Source organism: Chaetodon auriga, chromosome 13 (genome assembly GCF_051107435.1).
Source record: "Chaetodon auriga isolate fChaAug3 chromosome 13, fChaAug3.hap1, whole genome shotgun sequence".
Classification (NCBI taxonomy): domain Eukaryota; kingdom Metazoa; phylum Chordata; class Actinopteri; order Chaetodontiformes; family Chaetodontidae; genus Chaetodon; species Chaetodon auriga.
Window position 1 is genome coordinate 23,844,012 of NC_135086.1, and position 19,754 is coordinate 23,863,765.

General features: G+C 42.8%; 1 protein-coding gene across 2 annotated transcripts in view; it reads left to right on the forward strand.

Annotated features, from left to right (window-relative positions):
* Positions 1–19,261, forward strand: part of satb2 (SATB homeobox 2) — a 48,348-nt gene extending 29,087 nt beyond the window's left edge. Inside the window, exons 7-14 of one of the 2 annotated variants that reach the window (XM_076746098.1) lie at positions 158–208; positions 288–874; positions 1,892–2,101; positions 2,318–2,404; positions 3,189–3,341; positions 6,211–6,405; positions 16,355–16,561; positions 16,705–19,261. In XM_076746098.1, coding sequence (XP_076602213.1) covers positions 158–208; positions 288–874; positions 1,892–2,101; positions 2,318–2,404; positions 3,189–3,341; positions 6,211–6,405; positions 16,355–16,561; positions 16,705–17,199 — 1,985 coding nt within the window. In that variant the 3' untranslated portion in view covers positions 17,200–19,261. The remainder of the gene's footprint in view (positions 1–157; positions 209–287; positions 875–1,891; positions 2,102–2,317; positions 2,405–3,188; positions 3,342–6,210; positions 6,406–16,354; positions 16,562–16,704) is intronic. The other variant, XM_076746099.1, reaches the window with a different exon arrangement.
* The last annotated feature ends 493 nt before the right edge of the window (positions 19,262–19,754 follow it).

The window sequence follows — 19,754 nt, forward strand, 5'->3', positions numbered from 1 at the left end:
TGGATGTTCAATTTTCCATTTTTCTGAGCACATCACAGACTTCATGTTGGCTTAAAGGTTTAGCTTTAAGTTCATTCTGTTCATGATATGGACCTTGATGTGAGATTGACAAGACCTTCTCTTCTGACTGGTTTTCTTCATGTGTTTTGTTGAGCAGTAGATTACTTGGAGAAGATGTGGTCTGGACGAGATGCTACTGACATCAAAAGTAAGTAATCTTCTCAGTCTTTTTCACATTATGCACATGTGAATTTCTGACAACACTGACTTTCCCTTCTCCCCTCCAGTAGAGAGAGACAACATGGCAGACTTCTGTGTGCTGGGCCAGAGACCCCCTCCTCACTTGGCCGGCCTGGCTCAACTCAGTCACCTGGGAGCTGGCAGTCCCCTCCTCAAGGCGGGATCTGGAGATCCACAGGCACCCTCACAGCCACCTCAGCAGCCTCCTCCGCCCCAACAACAACCTTCGCCCCATGGCCCCCTCCACCACAGCCCTCCTCTCCGTACCAGCCAGGTGCCTCCTCCGCCCCCACCCCCGCCTGGTGCCCTACAACCCCTGCTGGGGCCAGGTGGGCTGCTCTCCCCCCAACTCTCCCCACAGCTGGTACGTCAACAGCTCGCCATGGCCCACCTCATCAACCAGCAACTAGCCGTTAGCCGCCTGCTGGCCCATCCACACCCCCAGGCCCTCAACCAGCAGTTCCTCAACCACCCGCCCATCCCGCGAGGTTCATCCAAAGGTGGCGACCACCCTGGGGCCAACCCCTCAGCTGCTGAGGTCTCCTCTGAAATCTACCAGCAGGTCAGAGACGAGCTCAAGAGAGCTAGCGTCTCCCAGGCTGTGTTTGCCCGCGTGGCTTTCAACCGCACACAGGTAGGAAAACAGAACAGACTGTGGTCAAGATTAGGAGACAGTATCTTCAGATGGCAAAAAAAAAAATGTCAAGGATGGTAATCCAAAAATAAATATATGGCATCATGTGGTGTCATTGTGTCAGGCAAGACCAAAATATCCTCCTACTGCTTACTGAATTACGTTTTCCTTGGACTAAACGTATAGTAATTTTCATGCCCCACAAAATATCAGGTGAGAGGAGATAATTGCCATATTTGATAGAAATAAATGGAAATTGATGTCACGGAGACTATCATTTTTCACGCAGGGTTTGGCTAATTTTGTGGTCGCCCACCTCATGGTATTTTCAGTGGGATTAGCGGAAGCATGGCAGGGTAGCTTGCTGGGTCACTGAGTCTCCTTCTACACCCTCGCAGCAGCACAAACACCTGATGCATTCAGGCTGTGCTAAACTGGTTACACGCCCCATTAGATCAATGTAATGGGAGGTGGCTCATAGACCTACTGGTATAGAGGCCAGGTGTGTTTCAATGGTTTTTTGTGTGAACATCTAACTCATATGCTGATAATATTTAGCTGAGGTTCATCTTTTTCAGTTTTGATTTAAAAAAATTCACCTGCACCTTAACCAACGTTAAATAAAATGTTTAATCCTACTTTTATGATATATAATAGTTTAACAGTCACACAGGCATTTTATTCTGAGTAGTAACTTATAATGCTTCAAGAACAACCTTGAGTCCGTAAAGCTGGGACGCTGTGCAAAAACATAAATAAAACAGAATGTGATCATTTGCTTATCCTGAAATATACTCAGCTGAAAAACAGTACAAAGACAGTAAAGATCATGTCTTACCTCATCAACTTCATTACTTGTTGTAAATACATGCTTATTCTGAATGTGAAGCCAGCAACAAACAAGTTGGGACAGGAGCATCAAAAGACTGGAAAAGTTGTGGAAGTTAGTAATTAGGCAGCAATAACATCTCCTTGTTGCAGATTTTCAGAGTGAAAGTGTGTGTCTTAATTATCCAGGGCTTGCTGTCAGAGATTCTGCGGAAGGAGGAGGACCCTCGCACAGCCTCGCAGTCTCTGCTGGTCAACCTGAAAGCAATGCAGAACTTCCTCAATCTGCCTGAGAGCGAGAGAGACCGAATCTACCAAGAGGAAAGAGAGCGCACCATGAACCCTTCAGTTGGCCTTCCTGCCTCCAACTCTTCCAACCCTCCTCCACGCCTCTCACAGGTTAGTGTACCATGCAGTCACTACTGCCTACAGTGTGTTTTCACACTTTACATTAGACGTTTCTACAATAGGTTTTCCAAAGGGTTGTTTTTATGGGAGCCACTGAAGAATAGAAAACAGTGAGATTTGTATGATGGCAGCAGGTGTCATCACAGTGAAGACTTACTGCAAACATGTGATTGTAACATACCCTGTGTCTTGTGTGTGTGTGCATAGAAAGTGTGGGAGAGGAGTTTGGATGACCAGATAACCCCTGATACCTGGGCCTCCATCTGGAAGAACAAGACGAAAATCTCCAACTCAGTGAGTTATCTACAATCTTTAACTTGCCCTTGCAAAGTAGACTGCAACACATCATGTATTGCAGGGATTTGAAAGTTTTTATCTTTAACAAATTCCGTTTCTAATGAAAAAACAGCTTCAAAGCTATCACAGCAGCATATCGTAAACATAAAGGACATTATACAGTATTTGGACATTTCTTTCCATCTGCACATAACCAGTTAGCATCATCAGTGATAAGAAGTTCTCTCTGATGTCAGGGCAAATGGCCATTCATGGCTCTGGGTGAATTTGTGTGCTATTCTTATTATGTCTATGTAAAATTATCTCAGCATCGTTTACACTGAGGGAATGTAAGCTGGCTGGTCTGTACATGTCTTGTGGATGACTTCAAACACTGTGTATACAAGCTTTCTGAGAGCCAATACATGTTCATTCAAACAGAAACAACAAAGAAAGACAAAAGAGAAGGACTTAATGACTTTGATCTGTAAACAAAATTCATGTGGAGACATGCGCTGCAGATGTGCATCTGATGCTCATACAGGGAACACTATGTCTATTCTCAGAAAAACTTGGCCCAATCATCAGCTGATAACGTTTCCTCATATATTTACACAAGATCTGCTTTTGTGGATAGTCTTAGTGGTAGTTGTAGGATATATGTGGGCCCAGCAGAATCTTTAAGTAATAGATGGAATGCCTAACTTATGTGATAGCTTCTCATTATTAAACATTAACCATTCAAATGGACTTTCATATGTATTTACTGTGTATTACATCATGTGTTGATCTTCTCTCCCAGCCAAAGCCATGTGGGCCAGCGCCTGACCTCCCACTGAAGCTGGAGTCTCTGGTTAACATTACGTCGGGCATCTATGACGAAATTCAGCAGGAGATGAAGCGAGCCAAGGTGTCTCAGGCTTTATTCGCAAAGGTGGCAGCCAACAAGAGCCAGGTGAGGGAATGACTGGGAGGCTGCCATAGAAGGTCAAATCTAACATCTAAGTTGTCTCAGTTTGGGGCCAATGGAGATTTAAACTTAGGAATGAATTTTATACCTAGAGCAAGGCAAGACACTAAGACGTTTACTGCTTGATAAATATGTATATCAAAACAGCTTTGAAAAGCTCATAAAAAACACCAAACTTGGCAAGACCCTCTACTGCAGAGACCAGAGCTGGAGCTCTGCCCACGACTTGGTCATCTGCCACATTATACAGTCAGTCATCAATAGTTTTGGATTTTTTTTTTTTTTTATCTCAGAGCTCTGATAACATGATGTACTGTGGCACTAGAAGTCTTTTAGCTATTGCTATATTTATTTCTTCATTTATAATTAGTTCACCTGAAATTTGATGAATATTATCCCTTGAAGCAGAACTTTCTGATGTACAGGGTCATAGAGAAGCACACATGAGCCACGATTAACTGTTATTGGGCATCACACAATTAATAGTCAGTCACCTTGTTTGTATAGTTTGTAACATGTTCTCATTTTTCAAAAGTTTTACACCAGTTTCTCTCCATTTATTACTGGACTTTTTAGATTTTCTTTTCACTCTAAGCACGTTCAAAAAGTTATTCTGATAGTTCAGGGAGGATCAGATGATTGATTGACTGATTGATTGACTAATTGACTGATTTAATCTATTTATGAGAACTAATGTCCTCTATGATCATAAGATTGTAAAAAACAAAAAGACAAAAAAAAGAAAATTAAAATCCAAGAGACATTTCTGGTTTTCACATGTGTCACAGCGGGACACGCACTGGTGTAATTAAAAGTGTCTCAGTAAGTAACGATAGGGAGCCAGCACGCGCAGTACCACAGCCCCAGAACTGGCAAACCTAAATGAATGCAGAACTGGTGAGGCAAATTGCAAGTATAAGGTGCTGGAGCTAATTTTTGTAGCAGGATAAGAACTGCATTAAATGAATAAAAATATATATACTTATCCATCTTTGGCCCCTAGAAACGGCCCTTTTAGCAATGGCACCAGGTGAAGGAGGAGGATAATAAGGCAATGCCAAGCTTGCACCCACCCCTGCTAGCCAGACAGCTTCTCTTCTCTGTGTTTACTAAGTGTTGTATCCCTCTATAGATTTGTATATGGGGGTATAAACACTTAATATTACCCCTCTCTCTGGACTTGCCGAGAGGATGTATGCTTGTGTCGCTCCTCAGGCCGAAGGAAAGGTTGTCAGACACAGGGACGAAGGGCTAATTTAGAGAGAATGTGTGGAAAAACAATACAAAAGGAAGGATGTTATATTGTAAATATAGTTTCAAGAGAGCAAAACATACAGGACTTACTTTATGGATATAGTTTGAATTCATTCAGACAGCCACATGTCACTATGAGTTGCCAGGTGTAAGCATGAGAAATCATGAGATACATGCATGTATACAGTATGTGCAGGCTTGTGTTTGTGTGTGTTTGTGTGTGTGCAGTTAGCGAGATCCCCCAGGTTGGTGGGTCTGGGGGTGGCTGAGGGTCACGGCTCAGCGCACCCATCTGCTGCAGCTGGCCACAAGGACAGAGCGAGAGGAAGAGAGAGATGATCAGGCTATTAGCAGTGCATGCTGCCCGAGGTGGCTGGTTGAACACAACAGCTGGTGTCACAAACTGAACCAGTCTAGCAGATATAATTGAATCTTCTCCCTCTCTCCTTCCCTTGTCTTCCTTTCCTACATTTACCTCAAAAACCCTGCATGCTTCCAACTTCGTTATCTTTTTTGCTGAATTTAACTCTGACTTCTTTATCTCCTGACTCTCACATTTTTCTTTGTCTGTGTCTGTCTTCTCTCATCTCTTTTTATATTTCTTTTTCATCCAGCTTCCTTGCTAGTGGGTGTTAATTCTAGGGTTCCACAGCTGGAGAGGGCCCATAAAACATATAATAAAACCGGATGGACCACACCAATATTTTGTCATGGGGAACAGAAGCCCCCTCCATCAAAATGTATTTATAAGACAGGTTTAACAGAACAGTCAAACATTCGTCAGTGCACTTATTCACTTTGTCCAGAGTTAGAGTTAAGGTTGATACCACTCTCACATACAGTAAATATACATGTAGCTCTCCTCCAGTTTAAATCATGAACACAAGGATTTCATTTGGTTACAGGGATTTATGTACACATCCATGCCATCAAATATGCTGTTACATACAGTGCATCCACATAGAGAATAACCATTAAATAAATATCTCACAAACACAAAATATAACTTGCACAATCCATTAACTATTGGCTATAAGCTGTTAAATTTACAGATGATTACATCCACTTTCACTGAAACACAGGTAGGCTGTCACGTTGCTATCATTTTAATTCCGCAAGCACAGGCCGTTAACATCCGATAACTATGAACAAACGGACGGATAACCTTGAAAACCTCATTGGCTGCTTTAACTCAAAGAGGAGGTACAAGCTCACAGGTCCTCACTTAACACAAACTGGAAACAGAGGGAAACTAGTCTGGCTGGAGGTACTGCTGGTTGCCTGGCAACGTCACAGTGATGACTACATGAAGTTGCGAACCCTCAATTCATCATTAAACTTTTTTATACAGATAAAACAAATTTAACATAAGATATCATAATACTCCACATATTGCCAGTCTTTATGCTATGCTAAGCTAACTGGCTGCTGGCTGTAGCCTTATATTTACTATACAAACATAACAGCGGTGTCAATCATCTCATCTACCTCTCACCAAGAACATGGAAAAGCCCATTTCCCAAAATATGGACATATTCTGTGTTCAGTATATCTGCCTAGCTTTGAATCTTTAACCCCAACCTTCATGTCTCCTCTCCAGGGTTGGCTGTGTGAACTGCTTCGGTGGAAGGAGAACCCCAGCCCAGAGAACCGCACTCTCTGGGAAAACCTGTGCACCATTCGGAGGTTTCTGACCCTGCCGCAGGCCGACAGAGACCTGGCATATGAGGAGGAGTCCAGGCACCATCACACCGAGAGGCTGCACACCGTCCTCCACCTGCCACAGGACACACAGGTAAGAAACAGAAATTAAAGTGTTTACAGCTGGTTTCAACATGTACCTCATCCCTCCATGTCCAGATAGACACAGATATTTGACAGAGACAGGCTAGCTGTTTTCCCCTGTTTCAAGTCTGTTCTAAATCTTCACCAGAAAGCCAATAATTATTTCTGAAAATATCAAACCATTCTTTAAGCATATCTGCTCTTTCTGGACATGATCCAAACACACAGACATCAACAGCTCTTTATAATAATAAATAATAATATTGTTCACCGCCTACAAGCACAAACATATGTATGCATTACATTTACAAAAAAAGGTTGTCACCAATGGCGGTGATGGTGATTGTTGAGTAAACTGTATTTCTGCACCCTCAGAGAGCACACCTGTCATTATTAATTCCTTATTCTATTCATTTTATATAACTATGTACTGTAACGTCTGATCTAGCTGTGTGTGCACATGTGTTTGTGTGTCTGTGCGTGCCCCAGTGGAATGAAGAGTAAACAGTGTTGCTGGGTGGTGTGGCACTGGAGGAAATGCCTCATTAGTTTTTGAGGAGGGAGGCAGAGGCTGAAGGAGGGTGAGGAAGATCGATGCAGGAAACACACTGACGTGCTGGCCTCTGTCATTACTGTTACCCTCCCACTCTGACACCCTGTGTCCTGTCTATCAGTCTGTCTGTCTCTGTCTTCTTATTACTCTTGAGCCATATAGATAAATCCTTGTCTGCTGTTGATTCTAAGTAGCACCGCTGACACCACAGAAATATGAACACACAGAAAGAAAAAAAAACTCTCACACTTGGGGGTGGGGGTGGGGGGTGGGTGTGGCTCACAAGGTAGAGCAGTGGCTTACTGGCTGCCTGTTTCAGGGGCTGTTTGTCATTAGCAACTGAAATGTGTTTATCTGGATTGAGGTCAGGTGACTGACTTGGCCAAGTGAACAATCAACAGCTTGGCTGTGAAGCGTGCTTGGTAAAAGGCAAATCTCTCAAATACCCTTCCAGATGAAAATTAGCACAACCTCACCCATCTCTGGAGGTTCAAAGTTCGATCATCAGCAGATGAAGTTGGCAGTTGCCATGGAATTTCAGATCTTCAAATTTCTTGTTTCTTTTCAAGGAATTCTATTGTTTGTTGCCATAAAAGTTGGGCTTCAGAGTTGATTCATTCAGCAGTTGACGAAACAGTCTCATCTGAAGTTCCATTTAGTTCTTGTTCTGGAGCTTTCAATCATATCAAATGGAGAGGGTCCTTAAATGGGCCAGGAAATCCATAATTTCAGCTGACTCTATGTGCCAATAAATATACTGTTTGACAGTATAGAAAGCTTCAGAATAGTAACTAAATTGACCTGAGGTGGTCACCCTTATAGTTGCAGTCATTTCAATCTGCTCTCATTCCCAGATTGCCAAGTACCAAAGTTTTGGTGCCGGCTGGTATCTCATACAGACACACAAGGTACCTCATTAGTGTCTGTATTGGACGTCTGCCTGAAAGCCTTTCTAATGCACGGTTAACATCATGAAATGGTTGCAGTTTGGTTAGTTTTAGGAAAATATCATAAGTAAACCTTGACTTGAAAGTCCTGTGTTTTACCCATCCATCCACCCTGACCTTCCTATGCGGATTCTGTCTTCTTTTTTTTGGTACTACATCATCTTGTTCTGAGCATCTAATATTGCTGTGGATGGGTTTATATTGGAGTTAGTTGAAAGCCTGATGCGTCTCATGACAAAAAATTGGTATTTGATGACATGGGATGAGATCAGTCTGCTCATTTTTGAGGAACTTCATAAATATCACCGCTACCGGCCAAGAAATTGGTTAATTGATGAGCTTCAGAGGTGCTAACAAGTGAAGTTTGTTGTAGGTGAAGTTTGAACAGAGCAAGGCAAACTGCTTCCTCAAATCCACTTCTGAGAGGGCGGGCCTGAGTCCAGGTCCTCCGGTTGAGAGATAGTCTGTCTAACCACCAGTCCACCCTGCCCCCAATGCAAAGCTATTATATACCACATATAGTATATACCATATGCCATAAATCAAAAACAGGCAAATTCTGAAACTTCCCATTTAGCATCTCGACATGACTCTTATGGATTGTTGTGCAGCTCCACCCACCTCCACTCTGCCACCAGGCAGTTTTTCCTCTCTTCCTATTCAGAGCCCTGTATTAAAGTCTGATGGGAAGATGAGGAGGAAGCTGTGGTGGCACCATTAACACATTCCTTTGCTCCTCTCACACTCTCAGCAAAGACTAAAAATAAAGTTTACCCTCATAATGTCCATGTTGTAACCCCTCCACCACCACCACCAACCCCCACCCAACTCAAGAGACGCAGGGAGATGAACTGTGGCGAAACACTGGTGATTTATTAATGGGAAATGAGGTGTGTGTTGTGTGTGCGTATAAATATGTGTGTGTGTGTGTGTGTGTGTGTGTGTGTGTGTGTGTGTGTGTGTGTGCGTGTGTGTGTGTGTGTGTGCTCATTTTGTTGTCTTCAGACCCCCCTTCATCCCACATGAAGCCCCCACCAACCTCAGGCTCCAGCCAGCCTGCCACCACAGACCACACATGTGTCCCATCTGCCACACATGCACATACACAAAATCTCATACTGATAGTTGGTAATGTGAGCACTCTTTTGTGTTGTGGACAATAAGAGGGTCTCTAAAACTGTAACAACCAACCACAAAATACACATGAAAAATGAATGCAGCGCTGATGCATAGCTATACAGTTAATCCACACACCATTGATGTGTGTGTGTGTGCGAGTGTGTGTGAATGTGTGTGTGTGTGTGTGTGTGTGTGTGTGTGTGTGTGTGTGTGTGTGTGTGTGTGTCTGTGCTTGGACTGGATTGTATGTAAAGTAGCGTGAGCCATTTCTGCATGTTGGGGCCTCTGGGAGATTGCTGACTCTGTCACAGTGTGTCTATTAAGTCTGCAGGTGCTGCATGTGTGTGTGTGTGTGTGTGTGTCAGTAACCTCAGAAGCATCACATTTCTTCATGAGTGACACAGTCCTGGTGTTCGCTCCACAGCTCTTATTCATACGGTTTTAGCAGTTAAGTGCGTCCCACAGCTAATTTGGCAGAGTCTGCCCTTATAAATTATTTCTTTATTGTTTTTGCTAAATTGATTTCTGCTGCAAGTCAAGGGGTATTTATGTGTGTGTGTGTGTGTGTGTGTGTGTGCTTGAGTGTGTGTGTGTGTGTGTGTATGACCGCTCACCGTAGCTGGGACCCCAGGAGTGGTGGACTAGAACAAGAAGTAACAGCCACTGCATCCTTAGTCCTCTCTCTGTGTCTCACTTTAATCCAAAGGTGCTTTACTGGCATCACATACAAACATGCTGATACATGCAAAGGTACAACAAATCGCTCCTGTGAAGACCATGAAAACCCGTGAAAAACAGGAGGCGCCTGGTAAATGCCCATGTTTTTTAAACTCCACACCCCAGTTTTGTAAGACAGACTTTCTGTTAAAAATATGAAATCTTCAAGACCACGCCAAGAAAGCCCTGATGACATCATCAGATATTATTTTCAGAGTTTGGAAAGTTCCCACCAGAGCCATTACACAACATGTTTTCACCAGTGGACTAGTGCTTCCCATGATGAGTAAACTGATCTTGATGTGTAAACTCAGTGAAGTGTCCCTTTAAAGGATCAGAGGATTTTCCAGAGGTCTGACCTCTTGGAAACAAATCTTCAAAAACAAAAAAAAAACAGTAACTGATTTCAAACATTTATGCACAGACAACATTTTGTCATGTCACAGTAGGAAAAGCAAAGGTGTAAATAATGAAATTAGTGATGGCTGCAGTGCATGTAGCTGCTTCGGTTTCAGGGCCCTGGTATTGTTCACGCTGGGTCACTGTCACACCGTCATGGCTTACAGAGACACATGTCAGCAGTTTAGACACTAGTTGATTGTAGTTTATTGTTTTTAAAACCACATCAGTGAGTCAAACTGTTGCACTGCGTGTCATGTTCCTTCAGTACCACGAACATAAGCACTGTAGTGCTAGAACACCCAGTGTGTATGAATCTGCAATAGAAAATAGTTCCAAACAAATGGACTCTTTATTTCTGCTTGAGTAACTAAAAACTACAGTTCCCAGCTGTTTTAGGAAACCTTTAACCTTTTTTCAAATTGAAATTTTATGTTTGGGAAACGTTTTCAAACTTTTACATGTTCAGTCGGGTCCAGTGGGCTTGAGGCTGAGTGCCACAGACAGGGTAGGGAAGTTGGAAATTATCGAGGCAGACTAGCGTGCTGTTGGTTTTGGTCTTTTTGAAAGGTCGTACCAAATGAATTCTTTTTTTGTTGTTAAAGTCCTTCCTCTCTGAGTTGCTGTGGTTTCTCCCAAAACATGATGTGATGTTTTTTTCTTTACATTTGGGGAAAGATTGTCGAAGCTACACCAATTTGTTTATATTCTTCATTTGTTCATGTTGAGAAGAAGCAGCTGCCTCTCTTTCTCTGTTACTCTCTCTGTCTGCAGTGCGTCCTGGTGGCCTCTTATTCACTGTTGCAGGGTGGAGTTTGGGCTTTTTGGCAAACCACAATTAAGTTAATTGTTTAATTGCTGATAAATGGAATGAATACCACACACAGTTTGAACAAAAAAAATCTGCAGCAACATCAGTGCGTGCATGCATTTGACCACACAAACATGCAAACACACACACACATGCTCACACACACTCCTGCACACACGCACACACACTCAGCTGCACACTCAGCTAGCGTCAGCAACATTACGTGTATACAGTTTTACAAAAACAAATAAGAAACAATTTTACAAAAAAGAAAGGAAATGTGCAGTGATGCGTGTACTCCCCTAGCCTGGATTCAGTCATCAAAAATCACAGTCACACATACACTTACTCAAAAGCAGGAGTGAGAGCAAGAGACAGACAGGCAGAAACAGACAGATGGAGAAAGAAAATAAAAAACACTGATTAACAGGAAAGGTGAAGTCATGCACAAAACTAACAGAAAAGTGATTTTTCCTTCATTACATATTTATCTCTGTGTTAATGGTATCTCTGGTGGTCACCCCACCCCACACACCCCCCACCCACCCACACGCACACACACACACACACACACACACACACACACACACACACACTCTCTCTCTCTCTCTCTCTCTCTCTCTCTCTCTCTCTCTACCAAAACACACACACACACACACACACACACACACACACACACACACACACACAGAGTTAGGGGCCCTGGAGGACCAGAGCTCATTAAGGAGAAGATGAATATTTCATGTTCTATAATTCTTTCATAGTTCTGCGCCGTAATTTGCCTTGATTTACGTTTAAAAGAAAACTTTTTCATTTTACTGCAGTGCACTCACAGCACTGCCAGGAGAGAGAGAGAGAGAGAGAGAGAGAGAGAGAGAGAGAGAGAGAGAGAGAGAAGAAAAAAACAAAAGTTTTTCAGGAATATTGAATCATGCCATGAGAAGAGCTGGTCTGACCATGGGGCTCCAGTGCTTGTGGTTTTGGGAGAGCAGGGCTGTATTGTGTTGCTCTAAGTGACATGTAGTCTCTTCCAAACTGTAATGTCAGAGACCAGAGGGAAAAAAAAGGCAGGAAGGGAAAGATGAAGATGAGCAAATACACTGTAAGCTTCTACTAACATTAGCTACTAAGTTTCAAATTGCTCCGAAAATAAATTGCATGAATGAAAAAGTTTTTGTTAATGGAAGAACTCATGTGACTTCTATGGTACAGAAAAATGAATGATCAGAATATCAATCCTAAACGTGACTCTCTGCCAGAGAGGACACATTTGTAACTTGAAACACCACATTGTTTATGCAGCTGCATTCAAAATCTTACTTGAGTTAAAGTACAGAAGTATTATCAGCCAAATACTGAAAAGTTAAAGTACTCATTATGCAAAGGGGCCAATTTGGTGTTTATATAATGTGTTCTCATGTTATATATATGCATTTTCATGCAGCCTTTTAGAACTGTAGGTAGTAGCGGTAGATCTAATTTGAACCATTTCATGCATTGGATATTGGATAGTTTGATATGCATCATATTTCATAAGCTTATGGATTTGTATGTTAAATCATTAACTGCAAAGTAACAAGTCACTGTAAATGTCAAATAAATAGAGTGGAGACTATAAGACAACCACAAAAATGTACCATAAAAGTATAATACTTTGAGTCACCCATTTGGTTACATTTCACCACTGGTTATATTTCAAACGTCATTCAGACTCCCTCATCAGAAAAGTGACAGCACTGGTCACGTGTAATATCCTATAAATGACTGCTGACACACATAAGAGTGTCATGTGGGTGTATGAATTAGGAAATTTGTCAATCACAGGAGGAAGGTGCTCGGTGTTGTTATTATCGTGCCTGAAAAAGACTGGGTGAGTTTGTTGACTTTGAAACAGCAGACCACAGTTCGTATGTGTCTGCTTATGAAAAGGCAGTGTTTTCTTTTAGCTATGACCTTCTCTAACCTTAAACCATGAGTTTTAATCCCAAAACGTAACCAAATCTTAACCAGAGAGGTGGAAGGCCACATGAATCATTTTGTGATGGTCATATGCACTTTGGAAGGGACTGGAGAACAATGCTGTCCTGCTGGTGGGTGCACAGCTCAGAAAAGGATCGTATGGGTCAGTTTGGAAGGCAGTGACAATTGTCGATTGACATTCAGTTTGGAGGACTTGTTAGCAGCAACATGCATGGGTTTGGCTACATTCCTAGGTAACTGTCCCTGAGGTTTAAGTCTACTCTGCACGACACGAAGGCTCACTGGTTTTGAGTTTTCAATCACATTACCCAAAAGGAGCAGAACAGTTTAATGATTATCACCTGGATTTTATGCTCCCACACACCCACAAGTCATGCTGCCTGCTCTAAGAGGACACTGATTACCACAAGTCATCCTGCAGTGTTGAGTGCTCAGAAAAATGCTTCCAATAAGAAAGTGCAGAGAAATTGAATTATGAGTGGTTATGATTGTTGCACCAGTATTATTGCACCAGTTTTATGCTTTATGTGCACAGACTTTTCCAGACTTTTGAAACATTCAGTTTTTTAAATCAGCCATTCTGAAGAATTCACAAGAGTTTCTTAATAATAACTCTTATCTAAAGCCTGTTTTAAGACATACCCGTTGACCCATTGATTTACTGTAATGGACAGATGGCAGAGGTTGAAGAGCACAAGGCAAATAGATACAGGTGGAGGAGGGAGCAGTCACCTGGGACTGAAGGTGTAAAAAGTGAGGAGTGACAACAGCAGGGACAGCAGTGAGAAGAATGGGATGGAGGTTTGCGGAGGTGGAGGACATAGGAAGATGGGGGTGGGGGCTCCTGGCATCCACCATTTCAGGGCTGATTTTATATGTGGAGTCATGTTGGCTTGGCAGAGGCCCACTTCATTAGTGTCCTGATGCATTAGGACTGAGGGGAGAGGGAGGAGGAGAATGAAAAAGTGTAGTAGGATTGTAGAAAAGAGGGAAAAGACACTAAAGGGAGAACAACAAGGTATGACAGAAGAGTGTGAGCACAGAAGAAAGAGGATGGGCAGCTGAAGGAAGAGAGAGACAATGAGTCTTTGGAGATGAGCACTGAAGAAGCCAACCAGCCCTGTGTGTTTGGCTCTGCTCTCTAACATCATCATTAGTGCATGAGGGAGACCAGGCCCCCGCCACTGGTGCATGCATGTGTGTGTAGTGATTGATCCAAGAGTCCTTGCTGTCAGCCCAAATAAGCGTAGAAATAATGAAGGTATGTGAATAGGGGGTTGGAGTGGGGGGTGGGTTTCGCAATCCCCTCCATGGTTTACCCTCAATTTAGTTATTAAGTGTGTCAGTAAGTTTGTATGAAGGATGTTGTGGCTGTGTGGTCCTCATTAGGGCAGGAGTAGATCTATTTTTCTGGCCTATGTCTCGCACTTTCTTTGTTGTTGGTTTTCCGGCATTCTGACGGTCTTTTCCCAATATCTAAAACCGTCATTTTGCGTGAAAGGAACAGAAGATTGGGGGAGGGAGAGAAAAAAATGACGAAAAAGGAAAAACCTACTGAATTCCTGTAAATTGGTCATTCTCCCCCTGAAAATAAAGCCCCTGTGAATGAAATCGGAGCAATTTCATGGTCTGGCCTGCCCTCAATATTATTTAAGTAATACCCTGTTATTATTGAAGAGAGGGAGAGAAAGGCGAATGACTATTATCTTTATGTGGGTCCTTTAATTTTAATGCACCACAGATTTATAGCTGGGCATTCCAGTGGGGAGGCCCCTCCCTGCTCTTAAAGCAAGCGGGCGGGACATGACCGCAACGCTCTCACAACAGCCACTACCTTCTGACAAACAACCAAAGTCTCCACTTTCCCTCCCAACACTTCATTCTGCCCTCCTCACTGCTGTCAAGTAGCCCTCACTCAGGTCCTGACAGCCAGAGGGCTTCTCTCTGTCAGTGAGACTCCACTGGTCACAATAACAAACACATTTCTACACTCATCCTCACTGTCTCTATTTAGAAATCTTAATTTTCCCTCCCCCTCTCTTTACACCTTCCTAGCCTTTCTTCCGTGTACTTTTTTAAATTCTGTGGCTAAATCTTGCTGAAAAGCTGCTACACATAGATGGCATTAAGCTAAACTGTTGTAACCTGGATTACTGGAAAATCTGACTTGATAAAAATCCTCAGTGGAAGTCCATCCTTTTCCAGTGTAAATGTGCACTTGTATCAAGTTCTTTACCAGCAGCAGTGAGAGGAAACATTTTTTGCCCTGTGTGCAGGCAGTGTTTCCACTAAGTCTGCGCAAGATTCCTTCTTAGCTGAATCTGAAACATAAATTAAGCGGATAAAAGACAGAATCAATAACCATTCAGCCAATCAGGAACCTCCACTGGCAGGCATTTAAAAAAGCTCTAATTTGTTTTGCATTCGTAAAATACACCTAAAAAGAATGTGAGAGCGTCTGACCAAACAAAAATGACAAGTGGAGTTTCTCAAGGATTGATTCTTGATTCTTCATCGATTCTTGCCTTTGCTGCTCAAGCTGTACTGTATGTTCCCCGTAGCACACATAAGATTCTTATAGCTTTGCAGTTGTGTGACAGTGCCGTGGAATTGCTCAACAAACACCTTTGAGTAAATCAGTGATTTGATGTGCCTAAATTTCCGACTGTTAAAAGAAATAAAACTGAAGTAATGGTTGATGTTTTGGTGGTTTTCTTATTATTGTCATCGGATCTGCTCCAGCTACCAGCATGTCAAACGGCATTACTAGGAAACTAGGACCACAGCAGTTGTTATTGGTCTTATCTAAGTACTAATCCAAAATTATTATATCACTTTGTCCTCTCTCTCCCTCTTCACTCTGTCTGTATGAGGTTTTGAATGGGCTGGTTAAATAGTGATGAGGTGTCATAACTTTGTAAATAAGAGACTTCCTGGCAGACAGGTGGTTGGCGTTTTACTAGACCTAATCTTACACACATTAGGTCAAAGGTATACTGGACACGAAACAGTTTGAATGCCAGCCTTGGAGCTGCTTAATAGACCGTGACACTCCGTGAGCTGTGAAACACTTGTTCTCACCCTATGTGCCACAGCTACTGTGTGCTGGAGGGGGAACAGGTGACTGCATGTTTTAGAGGACGTGATGATCATACAGGGTCCTGACAGATTGTAGGTTACAATGTTTTATTTTTCATGTATGAAAAAGAAGTAAGAGATTATGCTTTAAACGTTGTAGCACAGGTGCTTACACAAGACAAATGCATCCAGATGTTGAAATGACAGAGGATTTAGGTTAACTAATGTCAATAAATGCATAGGTATTTGCTGTGAAATAAATCAAGTAACATCATGCTCATTTATTTCATTATGTACCTTTAAATGAATTCCTGGCTACAGTCTTGATCAGGGGTCACTGTGCCCCATTAATCAGCTCTTTTGTCTTTCCCGTCAGGCACTTCACAGGCCACCCCCGGCCCCAATGAAGGAGCACCGTCTGTCTCCGATGCGTGAGGAATCGCTATCTGCCCCGGTGAATGAGGAGGGGTCACAGAATGTGGGAGCAGGAGCTGCAGGTGGATGCCCGTCTGGCACTGTTGGCAATGCTGGGAGCAACAAGAAGCCACGATCACGCACTAAGGTCCAGAATGTTATTCTACTTTCTCTGTTCAGGTCCAACATCTTGACAGTGATTATTGTACATTCCTGCATATGGGTCTGTCAGTTTTAATTCACAATCTTTAACTGTGTATTCATCCTGCACCCTGGCTTTGTGAATTCTAGATTTCCATGGAGGCTTTGGGGATCCTGCAGAGCTTCATCCAGGATGTCGGACTGTACCCAGACCAGGAGGCCATCCACACTTTGTCAGCACAACTTGACCTGCCCAAACACACCATCATCAAGTTCTTCCAGAACCAGCGCTACCACGTCAAGCACCATGGGCGCCTCAAGGAGCTGGGTGAGGGGGCTGCCGCCAGCGGAGGTGTGGACGTCAGTGAATACAGAGAAGAGGAGTTGCTTTCGGGTTCAGAGGACCCAGAGTCTAGTGAAGATGGAGCTGAGGAGATCTTTCAATCCACAGAGGGGAATGGTGGGAGCACAGGGGGGGTGAACCAGCCTCCAGCCTCCTCCAGCTCCAACTCCAGCCAGTCGTCCTCAGGGACCAACGTTGCTCAGGAGGAAGGCAAGGACAAGGGGCATGGGCGGCCTGGTGGCCCTCTGGCCTCTGGGAGCTCTTCATCCAGTCCTAGAGAGCCGGCTGACTACCAGAGGTAGAGACTGACACACAGAGAGGAGAAGACAGAGAAAAAGATAGAGGGAGAGCAAACAAGACAAAGCAAAGGTCTATGATAATGAAGTGAGGAACTGGTCAGGAATGATGGAGGATGGCTGCATAGAAACTGTGTGAGATGTGAATATCTATTGAGGCACAGATTAAGAAAGAAACCGTTAGATACTGTATATCGCTGAAATGACCAGACAGACTCCTTATAGTGACAATATCAGACAGGCGTCTGTGAAAACCTGATTGCGGAGTGAAATTACAACTAGGTATGACTATTGCCTCTCATGCCTCTAAACTACAAACAGAGACAAACACAAAACAAACTCTTCATGTGTCAATGACTGAAAATGACAAAATGTTTTCCTAATCAGCCAATAGCCAGAAAAGACACACAGGAGGCAGGATTTTATCGCCTTTGGCCAGAAATTGTTCCTGTTCCTCCTCTCGAAAGTCTGAGCACAGTCATATAAGACATCATTCCTACATGCTGGGCTGAATTTGCCCTGCTGAGTGACATTCATAGACTGGATCGCAGGGCCTTCCGAGACCTCTACAATCTTAGAAATCCTCAGGACACACACTGATGTTGCAAATGCTGTTGCCTGCCTGAGAATGTGGATAGATGGCACTCGCTGTTCATCTGCAAGCTTCATGTCATTGTGGAAGGAGGAAATGACCACTCCACAACCTGCCTTTGCCTCACTGTCACGCTCCAGAATCACTACCAGTCCTATCGAGCACTTACTGTTCACAAAGACACTGATATTTTGTGATGTGACGTGCTCTTGCCTCCCTCTCTCTGTCTCTCCTCTGCAGGCTCACAAATGCTGTGAGCTTTAAAAATGACTCAAGAGGAGCAGTGGACAGTTTGGTAGGAGGACAGTGGACGGACATCAAGAGGATGTGGCGTGGAGGGACACTTAGGCCTGTGTACCCACGGCTCTGAACCCTTCCTGGCAACACCCGCGTATGTGTGGCGAGAAAAATGTCAAGAAAGGAAGGACAGAGCGGAGATTCAGCAACCAAACAATCAGTCACTTTATGTGCGGTAGTCCACCCCTTCCACTCTTCCTCTCCTCTCTCCATCTCACTCTCTCCCCCTTTTCCTCTCTCTAATTGGTGCCCACAGTCTTGTGTTTCACCACACCTACCCGCACTTAAACTTCACCAACCCTATTTATTGCTATCTTTATCCATGATTATTATTATTATCATTATTGTTATTATTGTTGTTATTATGGTTAGAATTGCTGTCATCATGTGCTATTTTTAGTTTTTATTTCCATGGTTTTAAATATTGGTTTTCAGAGCTGGGCGGGTGTTTGGGTAACAAGAGACATTAAGAGTTCTCTACCCTAAAAAAAGAGGAAGAAAAGGAGAAGAGAGTGAAAGAAACTAAGAAGAAGCAGTTACTGAGTGTTATTGGGTAAAAGAAGTCCTGTCATGTTGTATTACGGGAATTTTTTATAGGTCTGTTTCCCAAAAATAGTAGATAAGAGTTGCTGAAAAGAGAAATAGTTAAATATGAAAGCTAAACTGTGCTATGTTGCTGCAGTTGATGACAATCTACTTTTTGAGCCATTAAAGAAGTGTGGCAGGTTTGACTCTTTTGATGTCTGTAAATACCCGACACGGTAGAAATTGTTCTTGATAAACTTTTATTTCTTATTTTGTTGAGTGACTTTAAATGTTTGAGCCAGTTTGGAGGACCAGGAGAGTGCTGTTTTTTTTTTGTTTTTTTTTTTCCTTTGGACAACTCAGTGAAGTCACTTCATTTCATTGTGCCAGGAAAATTCAATCACAAGAGTATTTCAAAATAATTCAAACTGTTTTTTGTTTGATGTGTGGTGCAGTTGTGTACAAGTACAGTATACAGTATGTTCAAAACAATATCTGAGAATGGATAGTGTCTTGTTTGACTATCCTGATTGGCTGCTACACTCAAACAGATGACCTGCCTTTTAATTATTACATCAATGCCAATCACTCCACATGACAATAGTGTGCTTTTCTGTATGACAGGAATCAGGGTTGGACTCAAGTGCAGTTCCAATGAAATCTTAGTTCATCCAGTGTTGAAGTGAATTAAAATTGTGAATTCAAAAATTGTCTGTTTTTATTTCAGCAACATTATTACACTTTTTATGAGTCTTCACATGCACTCATACACAAAGACACACATATTGCAGCTGGGCCAAGACTTCCTCCAAGCCTATCAATTCAGTTTTCATGAAGCAGCAAGGGCTGGGATTTCTAATAAGTGCATGGAGTGTGACAATAATACACACAGAAACTAAGCCCCAGCTCTCAGAGTGGCTCTCTCTCTCCTGACCCACAAGATTGGAGCATCTGGAAGCTGCAGGGACCCACTTTACCCAGAAGACATTAAAAGCAATGAGCCTGTTCAGAGAATCCCACTGTCACTAAAGTTCACCATCTTCATTATTTCAAATGACAACATATGAAAATGCAATGGAGATGGTCCTAATGAGCAGTGGAATTACATATGTATATATAAAGACTTCAGAGGATACTGTCGAAGTTT